At 43.1% G+C, this 21,464-nt stretch overlaps 1 protein-coding gene across 2 annotated transcripts in view; it reads left to right on the top strand.

Moving 5' to 3' along the window:
• Window positions 1-21,464, top strand: part of IQCA1 (IQ motif containing with AAA domain 1) — a 148,578-nt gene that overhangs the window by 87,536 nt on the left and 39,578 nt on the right. Inside the window, exons 10-14 of one of the 2 annotated variants that reach the window (XM_032355252.1) lie at window positions 2,970-3,076; window positions 3,242-3,343; window positions 10,904-10,971; window positions 13,606-13,688; window positions 20,598-20,705. In XM_032355252.1, the coding sequence (XP_032211143.1) occupies window positions 2,970-3,076; window positions 3,242-3,343; window positions 10,904-10,971; window positions 13,606-13,688; window positions 20,598-20,705 (468 nt within the window). The remainder of the gene's footprint in view (window positions 1-2,969; window positions 3,077-3,241; window positions 3,344-10,903; window positions 10,972-13,605; window positions 13,689-20,597; window positions 20,706-21,464) is intronic. The other variant, XM_032355253.1, reaches the window with a different exon arrangement.

The following is a 21,464-nucleotide window of genomic DNA, read 5'->3' as shown; positions in this document are numbered from 1 at the left end:
GAAGAGCTTACAATTTCAAACATGGAAGAAAAATCATAATTGTCACACATTTTAAAGTTTTCCACAATTTAAGTTCATGTGCATTTCAGAAAAAGCATTCTGAAAGGACAGTTACCTTCAAATAAGGGACATGTAAACTACTTAGTTCTTCCGTAAGTGAACATGCACCTTACAGACCAACCACAAAACCCACCTGCTAGGGGGTTCGGGGCCAAGAATAAACTCAATTAATGACTTAAAACATGTTTTACATCAATGGGCTGACATAGGCAATTTATGCAATGCAGTATTTTTCATTACCTGACTGTAAAACACAGGATGGGCTTCTCTGGCTGGCATTCAGTCACAGGAGTGATTATTTAAAATAATAAAAATTCAGCTCCTAGCTTTCTAGCAATTTCCTGTGTGCCCACTCCTGTCAAAAGTGGCCTCCATCCCATCTGTTTTGGGTCGTCTCCCTCTTGGTCTTCATGGAGATGTGAACTCTGTTCCAAGTTGGTCACCTGCCCCTCCCAGATGATGATATCCTCACCTCTGGGGTCATTCACAGACAGGCAGCCATCTAGGAGACAGGTGCCAAACCCAATCCCAACCCCATCATCCCTTGCCATCATCTCTGCCACAAAGACAGGGCCACCTGTCACATGGCCACCCCGATGGGGAAAGACACATGGGTGAATAGACTTTATGAAATTTGTACCATGTTTGTCACTTAGTTCCTGTCTATTTCTTGTATGTCTACAGTAGCCACCCCAGAAGAAACTAGGTCCTTTCATCATCCTCGTTTTCCAAAATCTGTCCCCCTAGATATGCATCACCATAGGCTGTGACCATGGCAGAGACCCTGACTAGTGCAGCAACTGACAGAGCCCTGCCCAGCCACCACCCCCCCACCCCACCCTTGATTCTCTGACAGGAAGCCGAGGGAGGCTGAGCCCTCGCTGGACCCAAATTCCAAATAGGCTCCTTTCTGGCCAACACTATGTTACACAGGATGGCTGGGAGTGATGTGGGCCTGCCTGACCTGTGTGTGGCAATACCCTGTGGTGACCATTTCCACTTCTGGAAATTTCCATGCCAACCACCAGGAGCATTGTAGGGTCTTCAGCCTGGGGCTTCCACACTTTTGGAGAACTGGAGCTGCTTTCCACATCCCATCTTCCTATAGTTTTCCTGTCCACAAGGTCCTGACTGATGACCTTGAGATGACACACTCACTGGTCCTCAGGTACCCATTGCCTCCTTTTTGCTGACAAGGAAGTGTCTGCTCTGGGCACAGCTGTCCTGCAGAGCCTCCTCCCCCCTCAGGAAGTAGGAATTTTCAACCAGGAGGGTGAAGACCATAAGACCAACAGCAGATAACCAGTAGGACAGGGTTTCCACCTGTCCCCAAGCGTGGGCTGCATCCCTGGGCAGGTATCAGATAGGCAAAGCCCTTGGGACAATTCTTTGTGCCCATCGGCCAACTTTGAGTTGTGCATCACAATCTCCTTGCTATGCTGACCTTCTCTCCAGAATCTGCAACTTTTCCTGGGTCACACCACATCTTGTCCTTTCTCTTGTCTCTGGTCTCTTTTGCTGACCCCGGACCCCTGTGACAGATTTGCAGATCTGACCCTCCCTACTCATTTGTTTGCCCAGGTATCTCTCTACATACCTTCTCCATTCTGTCTTCATGGTTGACATCGCTTGCTCTCCACAGCACCCAGACATCTGTTTCCGTCTGTTACTGTGACTGTCCCTCCCTTCTCAGTCAGCTGCTTCAGGGGGACACACTCCCGGCCACTCTGGGGATGCCCCTTCTGTGCGCATAGGGAAGGTCATGGTTGAGAAAACTTTGCCCGTTCATTTACATGCTCAATGCCATCCAGCCCTGCACTGTCCCCCTTCTTCCCAAGTGGAGCCATCATTGGACAGATTGGGGGAGGCCTCTGCCCGGTCCCTGTGACCCTCCATTGCCTCCCCAACTTAAAGAGCGTCATTGTCCCAAGGATGAGCTCCCAGTGGTGTAGCCAAGCTGGGTGGTGATTGCAGGTTGGGTTCTGGCAAGCTTCCATCACATTCTGAACACAGATTCTGGGAAAAGAACTCCTTTCCCAGACTGACAAGTCTCTTTTTCCATAGGACACCACCCCATGTCCCAGTGCCAGGATCCAGCTGAGCTGTACCTTGGCACACATTTGGAATTCCCCCCCTGAGAAATGAGCTATAGTTCAATTTTTTCCAGTGATACAAAATCATCCTTATTTCCTCTAAGGTCATATTTGTCTAACCATCCTCTTCACTGCCAGGGCCAGGCAAAAGGGAAATGCAAAACATGTATGATTTCAAACACATCCAAAAAGTAATTTAAAAATATAGCTGTCTGGGGAAAGTCATGGGTGCTTGTATGTTCAGTGTTGTCTTTTAACAAGGGGCTGGGGTCAGTTGCTGGTGGATTCAGCTAGCAATAAAATCTTCCACATTTAGTGAATTGTTTGAAAACTGAAAGTAATATAAAACATATTACAAAAATAGTCATCTCACCTTTGTCTAATTATATAATCCCACGATTAATGTATTTTTCAAAGATTTTTAATTTATTTGACAGAGAGAGAGAAATCACAAGTAGGCAGAGAGGCAGGCAGAGAGAGAGAGTGGAGGAAGCAGGTTCCCCAAGGAGCAGACAGCCCGACGCTGGGCTTGATCCCAGGACCCTGGGATCATGACCTGAACCAAAGGCAGAGGCTTTACCCCACTGAGCCACCCAGGCGCCCCTAATGTATTATTTTTTACATGGATCTCATCGTTTACATGGGTCTCGTCGCTCTGCCATCAATAATCGCTTGAGTATTTTATTTGAACTTGTATTCCATGCAATAGAATAGAAAATTAGACTTGTGTTTTTTATTGCAATCATAGTTTTTGTTCATTCTCATGTTGAAAAAAAAAAAAATCATTTTCCTTTTCCTGATCCTTCCGGACCACAGACCTGTGGAAGAATAAAGACGAGTCATGGAATTTCCCCCAGAACTATGACCCGGAACTGATCAAACAGGAGAAACGGAAGGAACTGGAGTCGGAGATCAGAGTGCAGGTAACACCACACTTTGCACAAAGACAGTCATCAGCGGCCACCGCTGGGCTTCTTTACCATTTCCCATCCATGACCAACCCAGAGCTTAAGCTATTTTTAAACTTCACAAAGAAAACACGAGACACACAAAGCCACTCCAAAGTGGTGTGTTTTGTACTCATATAGGTGGATGAGCTAATGCGACAGGAACTGAAAAACTTGAAACTGGCTGTGGACAGAGAAAAGGAGTATCCCATCAAAGCAGGAAAGAAGAAAGGAGGTAAAAAGGTGAGGAGCAAGTAAGCATGGGAGGGATGAGGGAGACGCAGATTTGAATCACCAGCAGGAGCGCCACCTGGGGTCCCGGTGCTGAGTCCGGGATGCTGCCTGGCACACCGGCCGGACCCAGGCTGCTGCGCAGGGAAACGCCTTCCTTGGAGGGATGTGCCTTGTTCTACCATGCAGTCCTCAGGGACATGGGTTCATAAATGGGAGACATCCAACAGTCTGAAAGTGACCTGCCTCACACGTCCTCACTGCGGATTCACATTACCCAGGTCCCGCAGATAGGATGAGGACCATGAGGGGAGCCAGTGATGTGCCCAAATGTCTGCCCCTTTCTCCCTGTGGGAAGATCTGTAAGGGCCGCCCGTGGCAATGAGCAAGTTCTTTGTGAGTAATGGTTCAGATGAATTGAATTTTAAATTGCCACCAATCCGTCTCACAGTGTTTTGGAGTAGCCAATTAGATCCCAATATTCAAAGTTCATTTACTGGGCCCTGTGAGAGAATAGAAAATATATAGATCCCTGCCTCCAGTTCCTGGCACAGAGCTCCCGAATCTCTTGTAAATCCTTACGTCATGAGAGCACTTGGAGCATATCTGGGTGGGCTCCTGGATGGCTCTTGTCTAGGGCCCAGTCACCAGGAAGACCAAAGCATGATTATTAGAAGCTTAGAATTTTCAGCCCTACTCCTCATCCTCTAGCAAGGGGAGAAGGGCTGGAAAGGGGGTTAATAACTGATTGTGCCTGTGTGAGGAAGCCTCCATGAAATCCCGATAATGTCAGGAGGGTGAACACAGGCATGAACAAGGAGGCAGAAGCTCCTGCACTCAGGACTCTCCCAGAACTCGCCCAAAGTACCACTCTGTCTGGCTGTTGTCTGTAACCTTTATCACATCCTTTAATAAACTGGTAAACATGAAGTGTTTCCCTCAGTTCTGTGAAACACTGTAACAAAGTAATTGAACTCAAAGAAGGGGTCATGGGAACCTCAGGTTTACAACCACTGGGTCAGAAACACAGGTGACAACACGGACTTGTGACTGGTGCCTGACGTGGGGGATGCGGGAGTAGTCATGTGGGATGGACCTTCAGCCTGTCCGATCTGGTGCTATTTCTAAGTAGGTGGTATCAGAATGGAGTCAAATTGTAGGACAGTCGATGTTGCTTGGTGGAGGAAACCCACCCATGCACATCTGGTGACAGAAGTGTTGTGTATGTGGTAGTCAGTGGGAGCAAAGGAGAGACACAGGAAGAAAGAACTACTTTTCCTACCCTAGACCCCTATTTCCACTTTCATTCCAGATCCAGCCCTGCCACTGGGGCCAGAATCCTCCAAGGAGAGGCCAGACTTCTCCTCTCTGGCAGTGTTAGCAGGTGGAGAGGCGATCTTTGCCCCTTTGATGGCTTTCTTATGGATCCATGGCTGAACAACCCTTCTTGCAGTTCTGTACTCTCTTAGAGCTTTTCGTACATCCAACTACATGAGTGTCTATTCAGCCAGTCCCCTTAGGATGGCGCTGTCCCGATCCATTTTGTATTGAGTTTAACTCTGACTTTTCGGTTCAATACCTGAGTGTCTTTGATAGCCCTCCTTGAGGATACATCACTGAAGGTTAATGAGGGTGATCTGTAGGTTATTCTCTCACACCAGTAGGTGAGGACACTTATTGATGACACCATTGACTCTATTAATGTCTGCACATCTACATGAAAACACGATGTTTTGATGATTGATCATGGTAGTTAAGCCAAACAAAATGGGAAATGAAGGCAAGAAGTGGATGTACTCCTCTGGCTGAAAATAGTCTTTCTCCTTTTACCCAGCAAGTATCATGCAGGCCTAACATCAGACTGGACTTCCTCACCCTCTTACATGACTGCCACCTCTCATTCCTTGTAGTCTGGTGTGTGCTTGTTCCATGTCATGACTCAGGATGTCACAGGGAGGGGTCACTGTGAATTTCCTTCTTGGAATTAAGCTGGTTTAACATGCAGTGGGTGTGCCTATGCACACCCCAATAGATTGATGGTAATTGTGTAACTATGGAGTTTTGAGTGTCCCAAATTCCAATCCAATAACATAAACTTTGGAGACATAATGTGGTTTATTTTGTTAACTGAAACGTAATTAACTATACCAAATCCCATCCTCAGAAAGACCATTAGCAGAAGGGGAGTAGTTTACCCTATACATAGAAGAGGAGGGAAAGAACTCAGAGGGATAGAGTTAGGCAGTATTAACCCATCATCTTCCAGAGAAAGTGACTTAATCAGAAATTTTACAGCAGCCTGAGTCTTCCTTTCAAATCATTCCATGCTAACCCTGTTCTATGGTATTTTAATCCTCTGAGAACAAAGATGACAGTCTTCAGCCAGGCTTACAAGGGCATATCTAACCTGGCCAGTGCCTTCTTCCCCAAGCTCTTCACCCATTCTCCCTTACCAGTTACACTTTAGCACCCTGACCTTCCTCTTTGTTCTCCAAACCCACTGTGCTCCTTCCCACCACAGGGCCTTTGCACATACTGTTCTCCCTCAAGAACTATCTTTACTCCCGTGCCCCTAATCCCTAGCTTTGTTAACTCCTACTCATCCCTTAGGTCTCAGTCCAAGCCTTTCTTCCTAGGGAAGCCTTCTGAGCCATCCATAGTAGGTCTGCTTTCTTTGTATATACATGGCATGTTTACTAGGTCTTCCTGATGCTTTATCAGAGTTTTAGTGTTATATTTACTAGTGAGATCATTTTATTGGTATCTTCTTTCCCGAACCTACTGGAGGACTATAAGTGCAGGCACTGTATGATTGTCTTTTTTGCTTATTCACCATTGTACCCCTTTCTGACACAAAGCAAGTCCTTAATACATATATCAAGTAAATTAGTCAAATCTAGTTCCCATGAAGATTGATCTCTATAAGCTAAATATATGCCTCAGAATATCACATTATAGCATCAGCAGCAATTCACGATATCCAGCCACCTCCCTTGTTGATTCCTTATTCACCAAGCAACCTTCGTATGAGTTATTATAGTTTCATGTTGATTTTTCTATAAGATGGAGATGTCCAGGGTCTGATTCTCTTAGCAATTGTATGTCTCATTCTAAATTTATAAATTTATATCACAGTCTATCCCACATTCTCCTGCAATTCGTAGATCCAAAATTAGGCTTGGGAGACAGACTATCTGTATTAATTTTTTTTCATTCAGCAAGTATTTATTCAGCACTGTATGCCAGGTATATTTCAAGGCCTTCAGAGTACAGAAGAGAACAAGACAAGTCAAAGCTTCTGTACTGGCAAAGGCAAGTTTCCAGATCTGCAGGGCTAGATCATTCTGGATGTGCTGTCGTCCCCCTGATCACATCAGTGGGTGAGGTCCTACCTCTCAGAGGCCCTCTGTTTCCTAAGTTCCTCTCCTGCCATAATCACAGAAGTTTTAAGGATATAGGAGTTCTTGAAGAAGCTAGGAATTTCCTTAAGTGTAAAATCCTTGGCTGACTCTTTTTTGCATTCCCAAGTGCTAGCATTTATAGTAGGAAAGGGTAGAATGCCATATTTAAAAATAAATTGAAAATCTACTTTTAAAAGAAACAAATGAACATTCTACAACTGAAAATTCTAACAGAAATTGAAAACTCCCTGAACTGGTTAACAATAGCATGGACATGCAGAATACAGGTTGAGTTTAAAGACCAACCAAAAGGAAATCTAAACTGAAGCATAAAAAGAAGAAGAATATAAAGAACAGAAGGAGAATAAGAGACATTTGAGACATGGTCAATAGTTGCACTATATGTCTACTTGCAGTCCCCCAGAAAAGAAGAATGGGAAAGGAGCAATATATGAAAAAGTAATGTCCATGAATTTTCCCAATCAGATGAAATACATGAAGCCACAAATTCAGGAGCCTTAGTGAGGTCTAATAGGGTGAAACAAAGAAAACCACATCTCAACACATCATAGTCAAAATGCTAAAAGTCAAAGATAAAAGGCAAAATCTTACGAGTTTTTGTTTTGTTTTGTTTTGCTTTAAGACACATTTCCGGGACGCCTGGGTGGCTCAGTCAGTTAGGCCACTGCCTTCAGCTCAGGTAATGATTCCAGGATCCTGGGATCAAGTCCCATATCAGTCTCCTTGCTTGGCAGGGAGCCTGCTTCCCTTCCTCTCTCTATGCCTGCCTCTCTGCCTCCTTGTGCACTCACTTGCTCTCTCTGTCTCTGACAAATAAATAAATAAATAAATAAATAAAATCTTTAAAAAAAGAAAATAAAAACACATTTCCTTCAAGGAAACAAAAATAAAAATAAGAATTACTGCTGACTTTCCCAACAGAAACTATGGAGCCAGAAGGCAATGAATGGCTTCTTAAAAGATTGGGAAAAATTAGCTATCAACCTAGAACTCTGGACCCAGAGAAAATATCCTCCAAAAATGGAATGAAATAGAGATGCTCCCAGACAAACAAAATCTTAGAGACTTATCAGTGGCAGATCCACAATATGAAAATAGTAAAAGGATATTTTTCAGGTTAAAGGAAAATGATCCCAAATGGAAACAAAGAAACATAAGAAGGAATGATCAGCTATTGAAAATATAAAAGACTACTTTTAGAATATTCTGTTTTTTTAAGGCAGGAATAGTAACAAAACCTTATGTATTTATAACGTAGAAATAAAATATGTGACAACAGCAATCGATAAGGTAAGTAGGGGTGAATGTACTTGTAAGGTTATTGTGTCATTTGGGGCACCATAAAGTGCTAACTTAAGGTAAATTGTAATAAGTTAGTAATATATTTTGTAATTCTCTAAATAGTACTAAAATATATATCAAAAAGTAATAGTGAACATAAAGTGAGAAAATAAAAAATAGTTGATTGATCAGAAAGAATACAGGAAAGGAAAAGGAAAAGAAAAAAAGAACAGATTGCACAAATAGAAAAAGATATGGCAATGATAGAATTAAACTTAACTATTGGTACAGGATTAGATGCATAGATCAAAAGAAAAAAGAACACACAACCCAGAAGTAAGCCAACACGAATATTCCTGACTGACTTTTGATAGAAGTACAAAACTTCAAGGAGGAATAACCTTTACAATACATGGGGTTGGAACAATTAGATATCCCCAAACAGAAAAATGAACCTTTACCTAAGTCTCATACATTGCACAAAAACTAACTCAAACCAGATCATACACTTAAACGGAAAATGTGTTATTAAAATATAGAAGAACATCTTTGGGATCTAAGACAAGGCAAAGTTCTTAGGAAAAATCACCAAAAGCAGAATTCATAGAAGGAAAATTTGGACTTGATCAAAATTAGAAACTTCTCCATGAAAGATTCTATCGAGAGCATAAGAAGACAAACTAGAGACTAGGAGAAAATATTTGCAAACAACATTATCTGAGGAAGAGCTAGTAACATAGAGCATACAAAGAACTCTCAAAACTCTGTAGTTAAAAAAAACAATTGATTAGAAAATAAGCAAAAGCCCCACATCGGGCTCTCTGCTCAGCAGGGAGCCTGTCCCCTCCCCCTTTCTCTCTGCCTGCCTTTCTGCCTACTTGTGATCTCTGTCTGTCAAATAAATAAATAAAATCTTTTTTTAAAAAAGAAAGAAAGGAAGAAAAGAAAGAAAGAAAGAGCGAGCAAAAGACACAAGGAGGCACTTCCCTGAGTGACTATGCAGAGGGTAAATGAGCACAGGAAATGATGCCCCTAGCCATCAGGGAAATAAAAATTTAAATCACAATGAGAAATCACCACACACTTATTAGGGTGGCAATACTGATTGCTAGAGAGGGTGGGGAGGAACTAGATCACTCATGCATTACTTGTGGGAATGTGGAATGCTATGGGCACTCTGAAAAGCAATTTCACCCTTTGTTTGCAAACCAAATATGCGACTACTATACAACCCAGCAATTGCACTTATGGGCATTTACCCCAGAAAACCAAAGACATTCTCATTCTCTCTCTCTCTCTCTCTCTCTCTCTCTCTCTCATACACACACACACACACCCTTAATTCATAATTCAAAACTGAATTCATGGCACCTTAACTCATAATAACGCAGAACTGAAAACAGCAATAAAAAAGAACAACCATTAATACATACAATGACTGGCCAAATTTCCCAAGAATTACAATGAGTGAAAAGCTAAAAGAGACATACTCTGTGATTTTTGTTGATACAACACTCTCCAAAGCACAACATTACAGAAATGGAAGAGAGATTCATGGTTTCCAGGGGTTAAGGATGGGGTATCCATGGGAGGGAAGTGAGTCGATCAAGGAAGGGCCACCTGAGGAATCCTGATGGAAAAAAATGTTCTGTTTCTTGACGGTTCCAATGTCCTTATAAGGATAGTTCTAAGACATTACCATTGAGAGAAACCTGGTAAAAGTTATGCAGGATCTCTGTATTATTTCTTATGACTACATGTGAATCTACCATTTTCTCAAAATAAAAATTTTAATGTGTAAAAACCTGAAAATCATGATGTATCGCTATGTGCAACCACGTAAGTGACCCTTGTAATCATGACATTGGCTGAAAGGAGCTGGATATAGGGAGTTTGCATTGCACGATTCCATGTAGACCAACAGGCAGTCAGTGTGACTCTACTGTGAAGTCAGAGGAACCACTACCCACAGACTGGAGAGCAGCATGAGAGATGGGTCAGGGGTGAAGGGACCATGTTCTAGATGTTGAACTGGCCACTGGTTATATGGTTATATGTAAAAATTAAATGCAAAAGTCAATCATCCCGGACGTGAGTATACTCACTGAGCATAAATTATAAAGAAATGAAATTAATGAGTGAGCGATGACATGGACATGGAGGAATGATAGATGCTGAGATAGTAAGAAAGTGCCTAAGAGTCAGTCTACATGACGGGGAGCAGGGTTGGCCCGAGGAGTTTTGAGAAAGAAGATGAGCCAGGAAAGGGAGAGCACCAGGCTGGAAAAATACCATCCACCATGGTGAACTTTATTGTCATCCTGGGTGCAAAGGGGAGGTACCGATGGATGCTTTAAACAGAGTGGTGAAGCAATCAGCAGCAGTGTTCTTTAGAAAGGTCGCATTCCCAAGCACTTTCCTCCAGCTGTCACAGTGATCAGAATGCAGAGAACCAGATCTGGGAACCAGATCTGGGCTGGATGCTAACAGGGCATGCGATTGGGTGTCAAAGACCAGCACAGCCTGATGGCCTGGGCACATGGTGCTCTCATCCTTTGTTATTGAGAGCCCGCAAGAAGAGAACCAGGATGCTCAGTGCCTGTTGGCAGTCAGGCCCCGTGCAGTCTTCACAGGGATGACCTCACTCTCTACTCGCTCAGGGACATGCCCACATAAGCAACCTGCTGTTTCCCAGGGCAAGCCCTCCATCCAAGAAAATGTGGCTGTCACACGTCCAGTGTGCACAATGGACATTCCCATCCCATTCCTTGACACCATTACCAAAAACAGCTGCCCTACTGAAATTATAGAGCTTATTTGCTCACTTGTTTTTACTAAATTGTTGGCTATTTCCATTTTTTTTTTCCAGAAAAAGAAAGGGAAGAAAGGAAAAAAAGGAAAAAGAGGAAAGAAGGACAAAGACCTGACAGCGGACAGGTGAGGTGTGCTCTAGACTTGTGCTGCACATGGAGGGCTCCCCCCACCTCCAGAGCAGAGGGTAGGTCACAGCTGAAGTCCTCGGCCCCAGCCTGGGAATAGCACCCCTCTCTGCCCACCACACCTCCTCCACCCTGGGGGTGCTGGGCCGCTTTGCAGTCCTGTATAAAGAGTGACCTCCTAGCCTGCAAAGATGCGTGCCAAAGGATGAACACTGGAGTCACCTCTGAAATCATGTGACTTTTTTTAAGTTTTAAAATTCGTGGGGTTCTTTTTTTTTTAAGATTTTATTTATTTATTGAGAGAAAGAGAGAATGCTCAAGCACAGGGAGGGGCAGAGGGAGAGAGAGAGAGAATCCCAAGCAGACTCTGTGCCAAGCGTGGAGCCCAATGTGGGGCTCAATCCCATGACCCTGAAATCATAATCTAAGCTGAAATCAAGAGTTGGATGTTTACCTGACCACACCACCCAAGCACCCCAAAATTTGTGGACAGTCTTAAGAAGGTGTTCAAGAAGCAGCAACCTGATCCAACTTTGGAGGAGTACAGACCCTCCTGGAGGGCAGAGATGGTTCCCATTTTCTGCCCTGCCCTGGCACTTCACAAGTGCTCTTTGAAAGGAAGGATGGGGTTTTGCCTCATTGAGGGGCATTTCCATTGCTTGAGCTCCACTGGCCAAACTCTGATACTCATAAATCATTTTCAGTGCTCATTTTTAAGCTAAAATGGCCCTTCCATGCTTTAACATTGGAAATAAATAGGACCCAGGTTTTCAAATATTTTCAAGGAATGTATTAGGATCTGAAAAACAAAATAAACAAAACAAAACAGGTGCAGGAAACAAGCTAGTGGTCACCAGCTGCGGGAGCCCTGGGGAACAGGTGATATAGGGGAAGGGGATCAAACCACAGAAACTTCTTATAAAATAAGTAAGTCATGGGGATGTAATATACAGCACAGGGAATATAGTCAATAATATTGTAATGACTTCATATTGTGACAGATGGGGACTAGACATCATGGGGATCAGTCTGTAATGTATAAAAATATTGAATCATTATGATACACATCTGAAACTGATAAGATATTGTATGTCAATTATACTTCAATTAAATAGATAAATAAGAATAAAATAAAATACAGTCTTTGGGGTGCCTGGGTGGCTCAGAGGGTTAAAGCCTCTGCCTTCAGCTCAGGTCATGATCCTGGGGTCCTGGGATCGAGTCCCGTATCGGGCTCTCTGCTCTGCGGGGAGCCTGCTTTCTCCTCTCTCTCTGCCTGCCTCTCTGCCTACTTGTGATCTCTGTCTGTCAAATAAATAAATAAAATCTTTAAAAAAATACAGTCTCTAATAAGTGAATGTCAGAAATCATTCTGAAGGTATACCTTTCTTCCCATGGGTTTTGTTAATGGAGACCACGTATTGTGCACCTGTTCGGGGGTATTTCCTAGTCATCCCCTGGCTAGCAGGGGTACATTCCCAAACTGTGCTTGAGAGTTGTATGCATATATTGTATGTTTATATTAAATCAGTATTCTAGTTAGAAACCTACAGTTGGTACTTTCTTGCCGGTCAGACACTGTTATCCCAAATCCCATTACAATTAAAACCTCCTTAATTCGCTGCAGAATTTTAAATGCTATTTTAATTTAAACACTATTTTAAACATATTTGAAAGAATACAATTCCAGTCAATCAAAGACTGGGGTCATTTAATTAACATTTATCTCAGTGGTATCTGGCTTAAATATAACTGATATTCTTGATCCTACTAACCTGGATCACAGAACAAAGAACTGGTTAAATAGTTATTTTTACAATCCTTCATTCTAAAGACTAGGGTAGAACTAAAGCATAAGGCCCCTACCAATGAAAAGGGAATAGACAAAACATCTCAAAGAATTAAACTCAATATTTGAGCTTGACCTATCTATATTCCTACAAGCCACGCCCCAGTTAATTTCACTGGGAGTTTCATTCATTAAGTGGGATATTGTCTTGATTTTTTCCTCAATTAGTATAAATTACCAGTGTGCTGGCTGTATGCCCAAGGCTCCCTTAGGGGAGTGGTTTGGACATCTGTAAACACTATGGAAATGTATAACATCTTCCAGAAAAATCATCACACTCACTGTGTTAGACATTTTGTCTTTCGTAGTAGAATTAGTTCCCCTTTATAGATATTTCTTCTAAACTACTATGCTATTGGGTTAAAAGGAAACATCAATTCACAAAGGATTAATGATCTACTATGGCTTGCAGATGCTAACTGAATATATAATCGTGAGCCCATTGCGCTGCTATAACTGGGCAATTTCTAATTCATATCGGTGCCATCACAAAGACTAATGAAAGGGCAGGCTGTAGGAGCTATACCTGGTCTCAGATGCCCAGGAATATAATTCTTATTAATGGGAAACGTCAGACGTACACGTGGATAAGCAAAAGTATTGTTTTTAAAAGCCGAGAATGTCCCCCAAATGGTAGAAACGCTTCAAAAAATCAACTTATTTGCATACATACCAACGTGCTTAGAAATAGATCTGGTGGAAGTTCTTTGCGTATGTGGCGATTAACGGAAGTGCTGGTTTTATGTGTCTGCTCATGGAATAGATGGTCTGCTTTATCACCAGGACCATTGAGTCTCTGTATAAGGAACTGGTGGAAGAAGGGCTGCTGATCCAGGCTCTGAAAGTTAACCTCTCTGATTACATCGGTAAGGCTCACCAAAATTAACACATGTATGTCCCACCTATGTCACTCCTTGGGTTTTGTAGTCCCAACAGCTGGAAAGAGGTTTCATTTGTGTTGTTGTCCAAAGCAAAACCTGGCCCATAGTGGCTCGTAGTAGATTTTTGTTGGACTGAATGGATTTGAATTCAGTCTGTGCCGTGAACTCACAGGTCCAGCTTTCTCCCCGAATGTGGTAAAGGCAGGGTTTTGAGCCTATTAGCCATGTTCCTTGGGGCATTCTGTCTGGCATAAGTTAAATTGAGGAAATGAAGAAGTGTTCATACTTTCAGGTTTAAACAAATGCCCCAAGGGAGCAGCCCCTGGAACTTGAACAACACACAGTCCTCACAAGAGGAATTCCCTCCAGAAAGGGTCACCACAGAAGTAGCTGGAAGGAAGGAGTGGGGGACATAGGCTGTCATTATCTCCAACAAATGTTTTCTCTCAATTTTTAAAAAACAAATGATGACCTGAAAACACACTCAAAGCTTAAAACTCTTCTTAATCCCAGCACCCCAATGCAGGTATAATGTTCGCTTTCTCACATCGGCCATGAGCCAAGACATTCTCCCACATAACCACAAAAGAATAATCACACACATTACTACAATGTTCTTACTTAATACCTAGTAAGCAATCAACTGCGCCAATTGTCCTAATAATGTTCTTTATACAATTTTGTCTTTCTGAATCCAAAATCCAGTCAAGGACCTTGGCTATGGTGTTCATATCTGTTTAGTCGTCTTTCATGCCTTTAATCTAGAACAACTTCCAACCCAACGTCTTTCACCCCATTGCCATTGTCAGAGCCTGAGCTGTCGCACAGACTGTCCTTCTCAGAAGTGGTTTGACAGTTTGCTCTTAACTTGATTCAGGTTAAATGTTTCTGAAAGTAGACTATGTAGCTGATGTTATGTCCTTCTCAGTATTTAACACTGGGGGCACGTGTGCCCCATCACTGGGGATGCTAAGTACCATCACTGGCTAAGGTGCTGTTCCCCAGACTTCTCCACTGTTAAGCTTCACTCTCTGCTTCCTAGTTAATGAAAAACCGGGGACTGGGGGGAATTATTCCAGGCTCTGGAGATTCCATTCCCAGCTGGCTTAAAGGTTTTATCCTCCACTGAGGCTCTTTGCCTGCATCGATTCCTACTAGGGTAGCTGTAAAATGGGGGGATCTATTTCTATCATCCCTTCTATGTCTAGTAGGTGCCATTTTTCTAAAAAGAAGTGTCCTCCCCACCCTCTTTTTAATGTGCTGTGGTATGTGTGTAGAAACATGGAATCTTTCTTTTTCATAGTATTATATTACACACTGACCTAATTTTGGCCTGTAGGAACAAGAAGGCATTTCCCTCTGATCAAAAAATATTTATTTTAATGCCTTTGAAATAGATCCATAGTTCCTTAGGGCCTTGGGAGCATTTGTATTTCCTAACAGTATAAGAATTTTACCAGGACATATACTGGAATGTATATTGGGTTTCTATTTATTTAATGTGCTTCTTGTTCAACTACCAAAGAGTTTTCTCCTGGATTCCCTTGATTTGGCTCTGTTAATTCTGTTCTTATGAAAACATGACATCGTTAACAGAACACTGCTCCTTTCCTTGTGGTTGGGATCTCTGACTTCTCCTTGTCTGTCTTTTCCTTTGATATCCTGTATTTTTGCTTATCACTGAATTCCTAGTGTTTAGACGTGCCTGGCACAAGATAGAGTCTCCAAAAATAAACTGATGGATATATTTCTCATCTTCTGTTTGATTTCTCACCCATCTTGGACTTTGCATCAATCTGTCAGTTTGCAGGCAGCATCTTCATGATGCTAAGGCCAAAGTGAATGCAATCAGACCTCACATGAAAATAACCCAGTCGTGGGGTGCCTGGGTGGCTCAGTGGACTAAAAGCCTCTGCCTTCGGCTCATGTCGTGATCCCAGGGTCCTGGGATGGAGCCCCACATCGGACTTTCTGCTCATCAGGGAGCCTGCTTCCCCCCCACCCCCGCCTGCCTCTCTGTCTACTTGTGATCTCTCTGTGTCAAATAAATAAATAAAATCTTTAAAAAAAAAAAGAAAAGAAAGAAAATAAAATGACCCAGTCGAATGAATAGACATTTCTCTGAAGAAGACATCCAGATGGCCAACAGACACATGAAAAGATGTTCAACATCACTTATCATCAGGGAAATGCAAATCACAACCATGATGAGATACCACCTCACACCTGTCAGAATAGCTAAGATTAACAACACAAGAAACAACAGATGGTGATGAAGATGTGAAAAAAGGGAAACCCTCTTGCACTGTGGCTGGGAATGCAAACTGATGTAGCCACTCTGGAAAAGAGTATGAGGCTTCCTCTAAAGTTAAAAATAGAACTACCCTACAACCCAGCAATTACACTACTAGGTGTTTACCCAAAGGCTACAAAAATATAGATCTGGAGGGTCTGTATACATGCACCCTGATGTTTATAACAGCTTATCAGCATTAGCCAAACTATAGAAAGAGCCCAAGTTCCATCAACTGATGAATGGACAAAGATGTAGTCTATATACAGTGGAATATTACTCAGCCATCAAAAAGAAATTGTCATTTGCAATGACATGGATAGAGCTAGAGAGTATTATGCTAAGTGAAGTAAGTCAGAGAAGGACAAATACTGTATGATTTCACTCATACATTTTTAAAAAGCAGAACAAATGAACAGATGGAAGCGGGGAGAAAAGGAAAAAGAGAGAAAGAGACTCTCAAGATACAGAACAAACTGAGGGTTGCTGGAGGAGAGGTGGGTGAAGGAAGGGCTAGATGGGAGATGGGAGAGCATTTGATGTAATGAGTGCTGGGTGTTGTATGTAAGCGAGGAATCACCAAATTCTACTCCAGAAATCAATATTGCCCTGCGTTTTAACTAACTAGAACTTAAATTTAAAAATCGAAAGAAAAAAGAAAATGACCCAGTCTAAAACAAAATCAGTCAAACTGCCATGAGGGCGTTTCCATGTTTTCCTTATTTTTTTCCCAGTTAAGTTCCTTAGCTTGAAAGATGACAGTGGATTGTCCCAAATCCCTACATAAAAACTGGCAGAGCAGCCAGAGAGCAAAACCAGAAATCTACGGACAACATTTACACCAAAACTAAATGACAGGGTCTCCCCTGAAATCCCAAAGTACAAGCCACTGGGGACACAGAGCAAAGGAACACCAAAATGACCAGCAGGCATTCACAGGGAGTTAGACCAGACCAAGACAGCAGCGGCAGCCAGAACTAGGAGAGGCATGACCACTTCAGAAAAGCACACCATTGCGCTTTTAATTCATCTGGAAATGACAGAAGAGGGGGCTCTGTGACATTTAAAAAGCTACCCTGTGCCAAACCTTCTTCTAAAAGTAGAGAAATACTGTCTCACATGAAATGAAGCAATGGAAACATCCAAGATCAAAGCCCACACAACGTTTCTATCAAAAAGAAAGAATAAGGAACAAATTAACATCACAAAAAGATGGAACCCACTCGTTCAAGCAAGCTAACATAACATACGAGAATTATAGAAGAAATGAAAGAATACATAGAATGGAAATTAGAAAAACTCAGAAATGAGTGGACAAAACTCAAGGAATATTAGAAATAAAAAGAAAAATCACTTTGGAAAATAAATTATAATGAATCAAAGAATGAATAAATAACACCTTTAGAGAAATAAAATGTGAAAGGCAGAATGTCCCCTCCCCCACCCCTCACCTTCTGAAAGAAGCTTGTCCTTTATGTGATCCTTCTGTGCCTCAGTTTCCACAATTAGGGGAACAGTCACAGCACCCGCCTCATTAAATCACTGGAAATAGTGAGGTAGGAGATCGGGCATCCGGAACATATACCACCATTGCTGGTGGTGGCATTCTTGCCTAGGCTTTGGCAGGCTGGGGGGGTGAGGGGAGGGAGAGGGACTGCAAATCGGAGGGCTTGAGACTTCGTGGTATCTCTAGGGGCCTCCCCCACCAATCCACATTACAGAAGCATGAGTGCAGGGGGCACTGCCTAAGTCCAAAATACAGAGAGAACAGACACAAAATAATATTCTGCTAAACTATCTGGCTCCACCCATGTTTCAGTCCCTGTGCCTTTGGGGGAACACTGACCTGAGGCCAGAGCTGGTGTTTCCCACACTCCCCTTGGTGTTCAGAGCCTGCTCTACAGAGAAGAAAACTCATTATCTTAGACGGTATGACTTACACGTCTGCACACATGAAACCCCCAGAGCTTCGGAATAGCTGATACCTGGCACGTCCTGCACAATCTCAGCTGAGCTCTCCCAACATGGAGTCGACCTAGAGCAGTTTCTCTGGCTGACCTCGTCCTGGAAGCCAGGCGGCCAGCGTCCAACATGCAGTTTATGAACCAGTCCATACTCCTGACCCATCACCATGTAACACGCGTGCCCGTCCTCGCTGTTGGGAGACGGTGCGTGTGCAGCCTTGTTGGAGTAAGGGTGGCAGGACATCCTTGCACTTGGCGGGGAGGGGTCGGGAGAAGCAAACACCAATCAGTAACATCTGCCCTTGGACCTCGCCCCTGGTCCCTGAGGAACGTGTTTGAGAAGTTAGGACTTATTATACAGTGCTTACCATACTCTCTTTAATGCTGTGTGGGGGGTAGAATGGAACATTAGAGGCTGATCCCATCCTTATTTCTCAAATTTTTTTTTTAATTTCTCATTTTTTTTTAACTGCTTTGATGTCCCCATGGTCTTCCATTATTTTACTCCTTCTGTACTAGTTTGCTAGGGCTGCTGGAACAGGTGTCACAAACATTCCCTCACAGTCCCAAGGCCAGAAGTCCAAAATCGAAGTGTCGGCAAGGTGGTTTCTTCTGAGAGCCTGAAGGAGAAGCTGTTGCCTTGCCCTAGCCTCTCTGCACATGCCCCTCCCGAGTCTCTCTTGCTCCGACTGCCAGCCCTCCTGGATGGCTACCCTGCTGTCCCTGCGCTCCTACAACCTCATCATTTCACCCCTTGTCCTGTCCCCTGGAGGTTTGCTGCAGCCTCTGGCGTTCTGCTAGGTCTCCTTGTCCCTGTGCCCATCTTCACACCTGTGTGCACATGGCCCTTTTTATAAAGGACACTAGTCATATTGCACTGGGACCTACCCTAATGACCTCACCTTCACTAGTCATATCTGCAACGGCCCTATTTCCAAACAAGGTCACACACTGTGATATTGGGGATCTGCCTTTCACATTAGAATTGTAAGGAAACCCAGTCTGATCAGTAAGACATTCCTTGTTCCTTTTCCATCCACTATTGTAGGCTTTCTTGCCCCTGTTCATGCTTTGTACTTAAATGCCTTTTCATCCATCGTCGCCTTCTTCCCTCTCTGGCGGAAGACCTGGGATCTGTGCGGGAAATCCTGAAGTTTCTAAGCTCTGCCTGAGCACGTGGGAAGGGTTTAGGGCATCCACGCCAGGAATAGCAGAGCACAGCAGCATGCTTTCAGGATGAGTCCCAAAGCCTGGCAAGGGACTGGTGGTGTCCTTCGCTCCATCAGAAGCAACACCCACTAATTCAACTTAATATGATGTGTCTACATGAAATCTGTTAGGTTCTAGAAAATATGGTGCATCTGGGTATTAATATGGATTTATTTAAGCAGGAAAATTGGGGTCACTTTCAGATCACCTCTAATGTCATGTTTATAGCAATAAGCACTGGATTTAATGGTGGCTACAGGATCTCTTCCTGCTCTAGTGAAGGCGAAATTAACCACTCTCCTATTTATGACCTGCTCATTAAAAAGCGCGGGGATCGGAAGCCGCAATGGAAGCTTTCACTATCACTCACTCTCTCCACCAATACCCATTGTCCTTGCCAAGGACTTTTTTTTTTTTTTGAAAGCCTGCCCTCCACAACAAAACAGCAAGCACTATCTGATCTCTAATTCTAATTTTCTCAGCGTTCGAAAATGCTTTAAAGCTTTTCTCAGTTCACGTACAAGTAAGAGCATTCTGTCGGACATATGTATAGAACATCGAAATTCTGCAAGACCCATACTTCTTATAGAAAGAAAAAGTTAAAAAAAAATGATCAAGATTCTGTGACTCAGGCATTGAATATTTTCCCTTCAGATTCCGGTACAAATCAAGAGAGAACTGTCTGAGCATATAAAGGGTCCGTCCTTGTGAGAAATGGAGACAGCCAAACTAATTTTCTTGGTGACCTTATCTAAATTAGTTAGAAAATAACATTTCAGATTTATGACTAGTTACAATTAAGACCTTTGATGCCTTCTAATTAAACCTGTAAAGATTTATTTCTATATTATTCCTTTGGTAATCCTTTGAAAATGATAAAAATGTAAATGAATATGACCCGCAAAAGGAGATGTTTCTATTTATTCTAAATTAGACTCATATCCTTCCTTTCAAATGATTGTATTTTAGGTTCAGATTTACCCTGCTCCAGTACAAATTCCACATTGATCTTACATAATTTGTGCTTAAAGTTTATGCCCATGTTAGACATCATCGCTTGGAATAGAAATATAAATGAAATAAAGCCTACCATAGCTTAGTCTACTCTATACGTCCTTCATTTTAGAACCTTGTTCCGCTTCATGTATTCTAGAGTCCAAGGTCAGTTTTGGAAATCCTAGGAGGTTAGTGTCCTACTCAACAGAATGCACCGTTACAGTAGCCTGGAGAGCAGAGAGTTCAGGAATGGGTGGGTCTTCTAAGGCCTTGGTCTGAGAGAAGAGGTGTTCTCCATGACTCCCGGCAACACCGTTGTATTTGCTCAGACACGTTGACTGTGTATTCTGTGTTAGTTTCACAGGTACCAAGATCACGCCACTCAGACCAGCACAGTCTCCACTGACTTACCCTCTGGTTCTGTTCCCCCAGGAGAGTACAGTTACCTGGGGACCACACTTCGCCAGGTATCCATAGAGCCCATGCCTTCCCTCCTGGATGTCAGACAGCTCATCGCCCTCTACGGGATCTTGCCACTAGGTAAAGACTCCACATACCTTGTTGTGCATTTCCTTTTTTTTTTTTTTTTTTTTTTTTTTTAGATTTTATTTGACAGAGAGAGACACAGCAAGAGGGAACACAGGCAAGAGGAGTGGAAGAGGGAGACGCAGGAAGCCCTAGGCAGAGCTCAATCCCAGGACCCTGGGATCATGACCTGAACCAAAGGCAGACACTTAAGGACTGAGCCACCCAGGCACCCCCGTTGCACGTCTCCTAGAGGCAGCGGTGAACTGCTTGCTGCATTGGCAGCATCTTCCTGTTTGATCTTTTCATGCAGACCACTCTGAGGAAGGGTAGTTCTATTGTGACCTTGATCCCGGAGAGCACAAGAAGGTCCTGCACGGGGGATATGTGTGCACCACTTCTGAGCGCCTGCTTAACATTCTGGGCTGAAGGTCCCGTCAGCAATCAAGCACCTGCGATTAAAATTAATCAAATTAGACAAAGGGCTAATGTTAGGCTTGCCTTTTACACACAGGCTTCTGTTACTAGGTCCTTAACAAAGCTGGCCTTTCATGAACCAGTGAAACTGTGTTTCATGAATCTAAAGGATTAAGGCTCTGCCGGTTTTCACTGATATCCACTCTAACTGCTAAGTGAGATGCGGTCGTGATTGTTCAGACCAACGGACCAGCGTTCTGCAGTGTGGCGACAGGTGCAGGAAGGGCGGGGCCCTCTGTCACAGAGCTCTCTGCTGCTCTCCTTCTCTCTTATCATTTTAACAACCTTTTTATGGGT

The sequence above is a fragment of the Mustela erminea genome, chromosome 8 (assembly GCF_009829155.1).
Source record: "Mustela erminea isolate mMusErm1 chromosome 8, mMusErm1.Pri, whole genome shotgun sequence".
NCBI lineage: Eukaryota > Metazoa > Chordata > Mammalia > Carnivora > Mustelidae > Mustela > Mustela erminea.
This window is presented reverse-complemented; position numbering and strand designations above follow the sequence as displayed.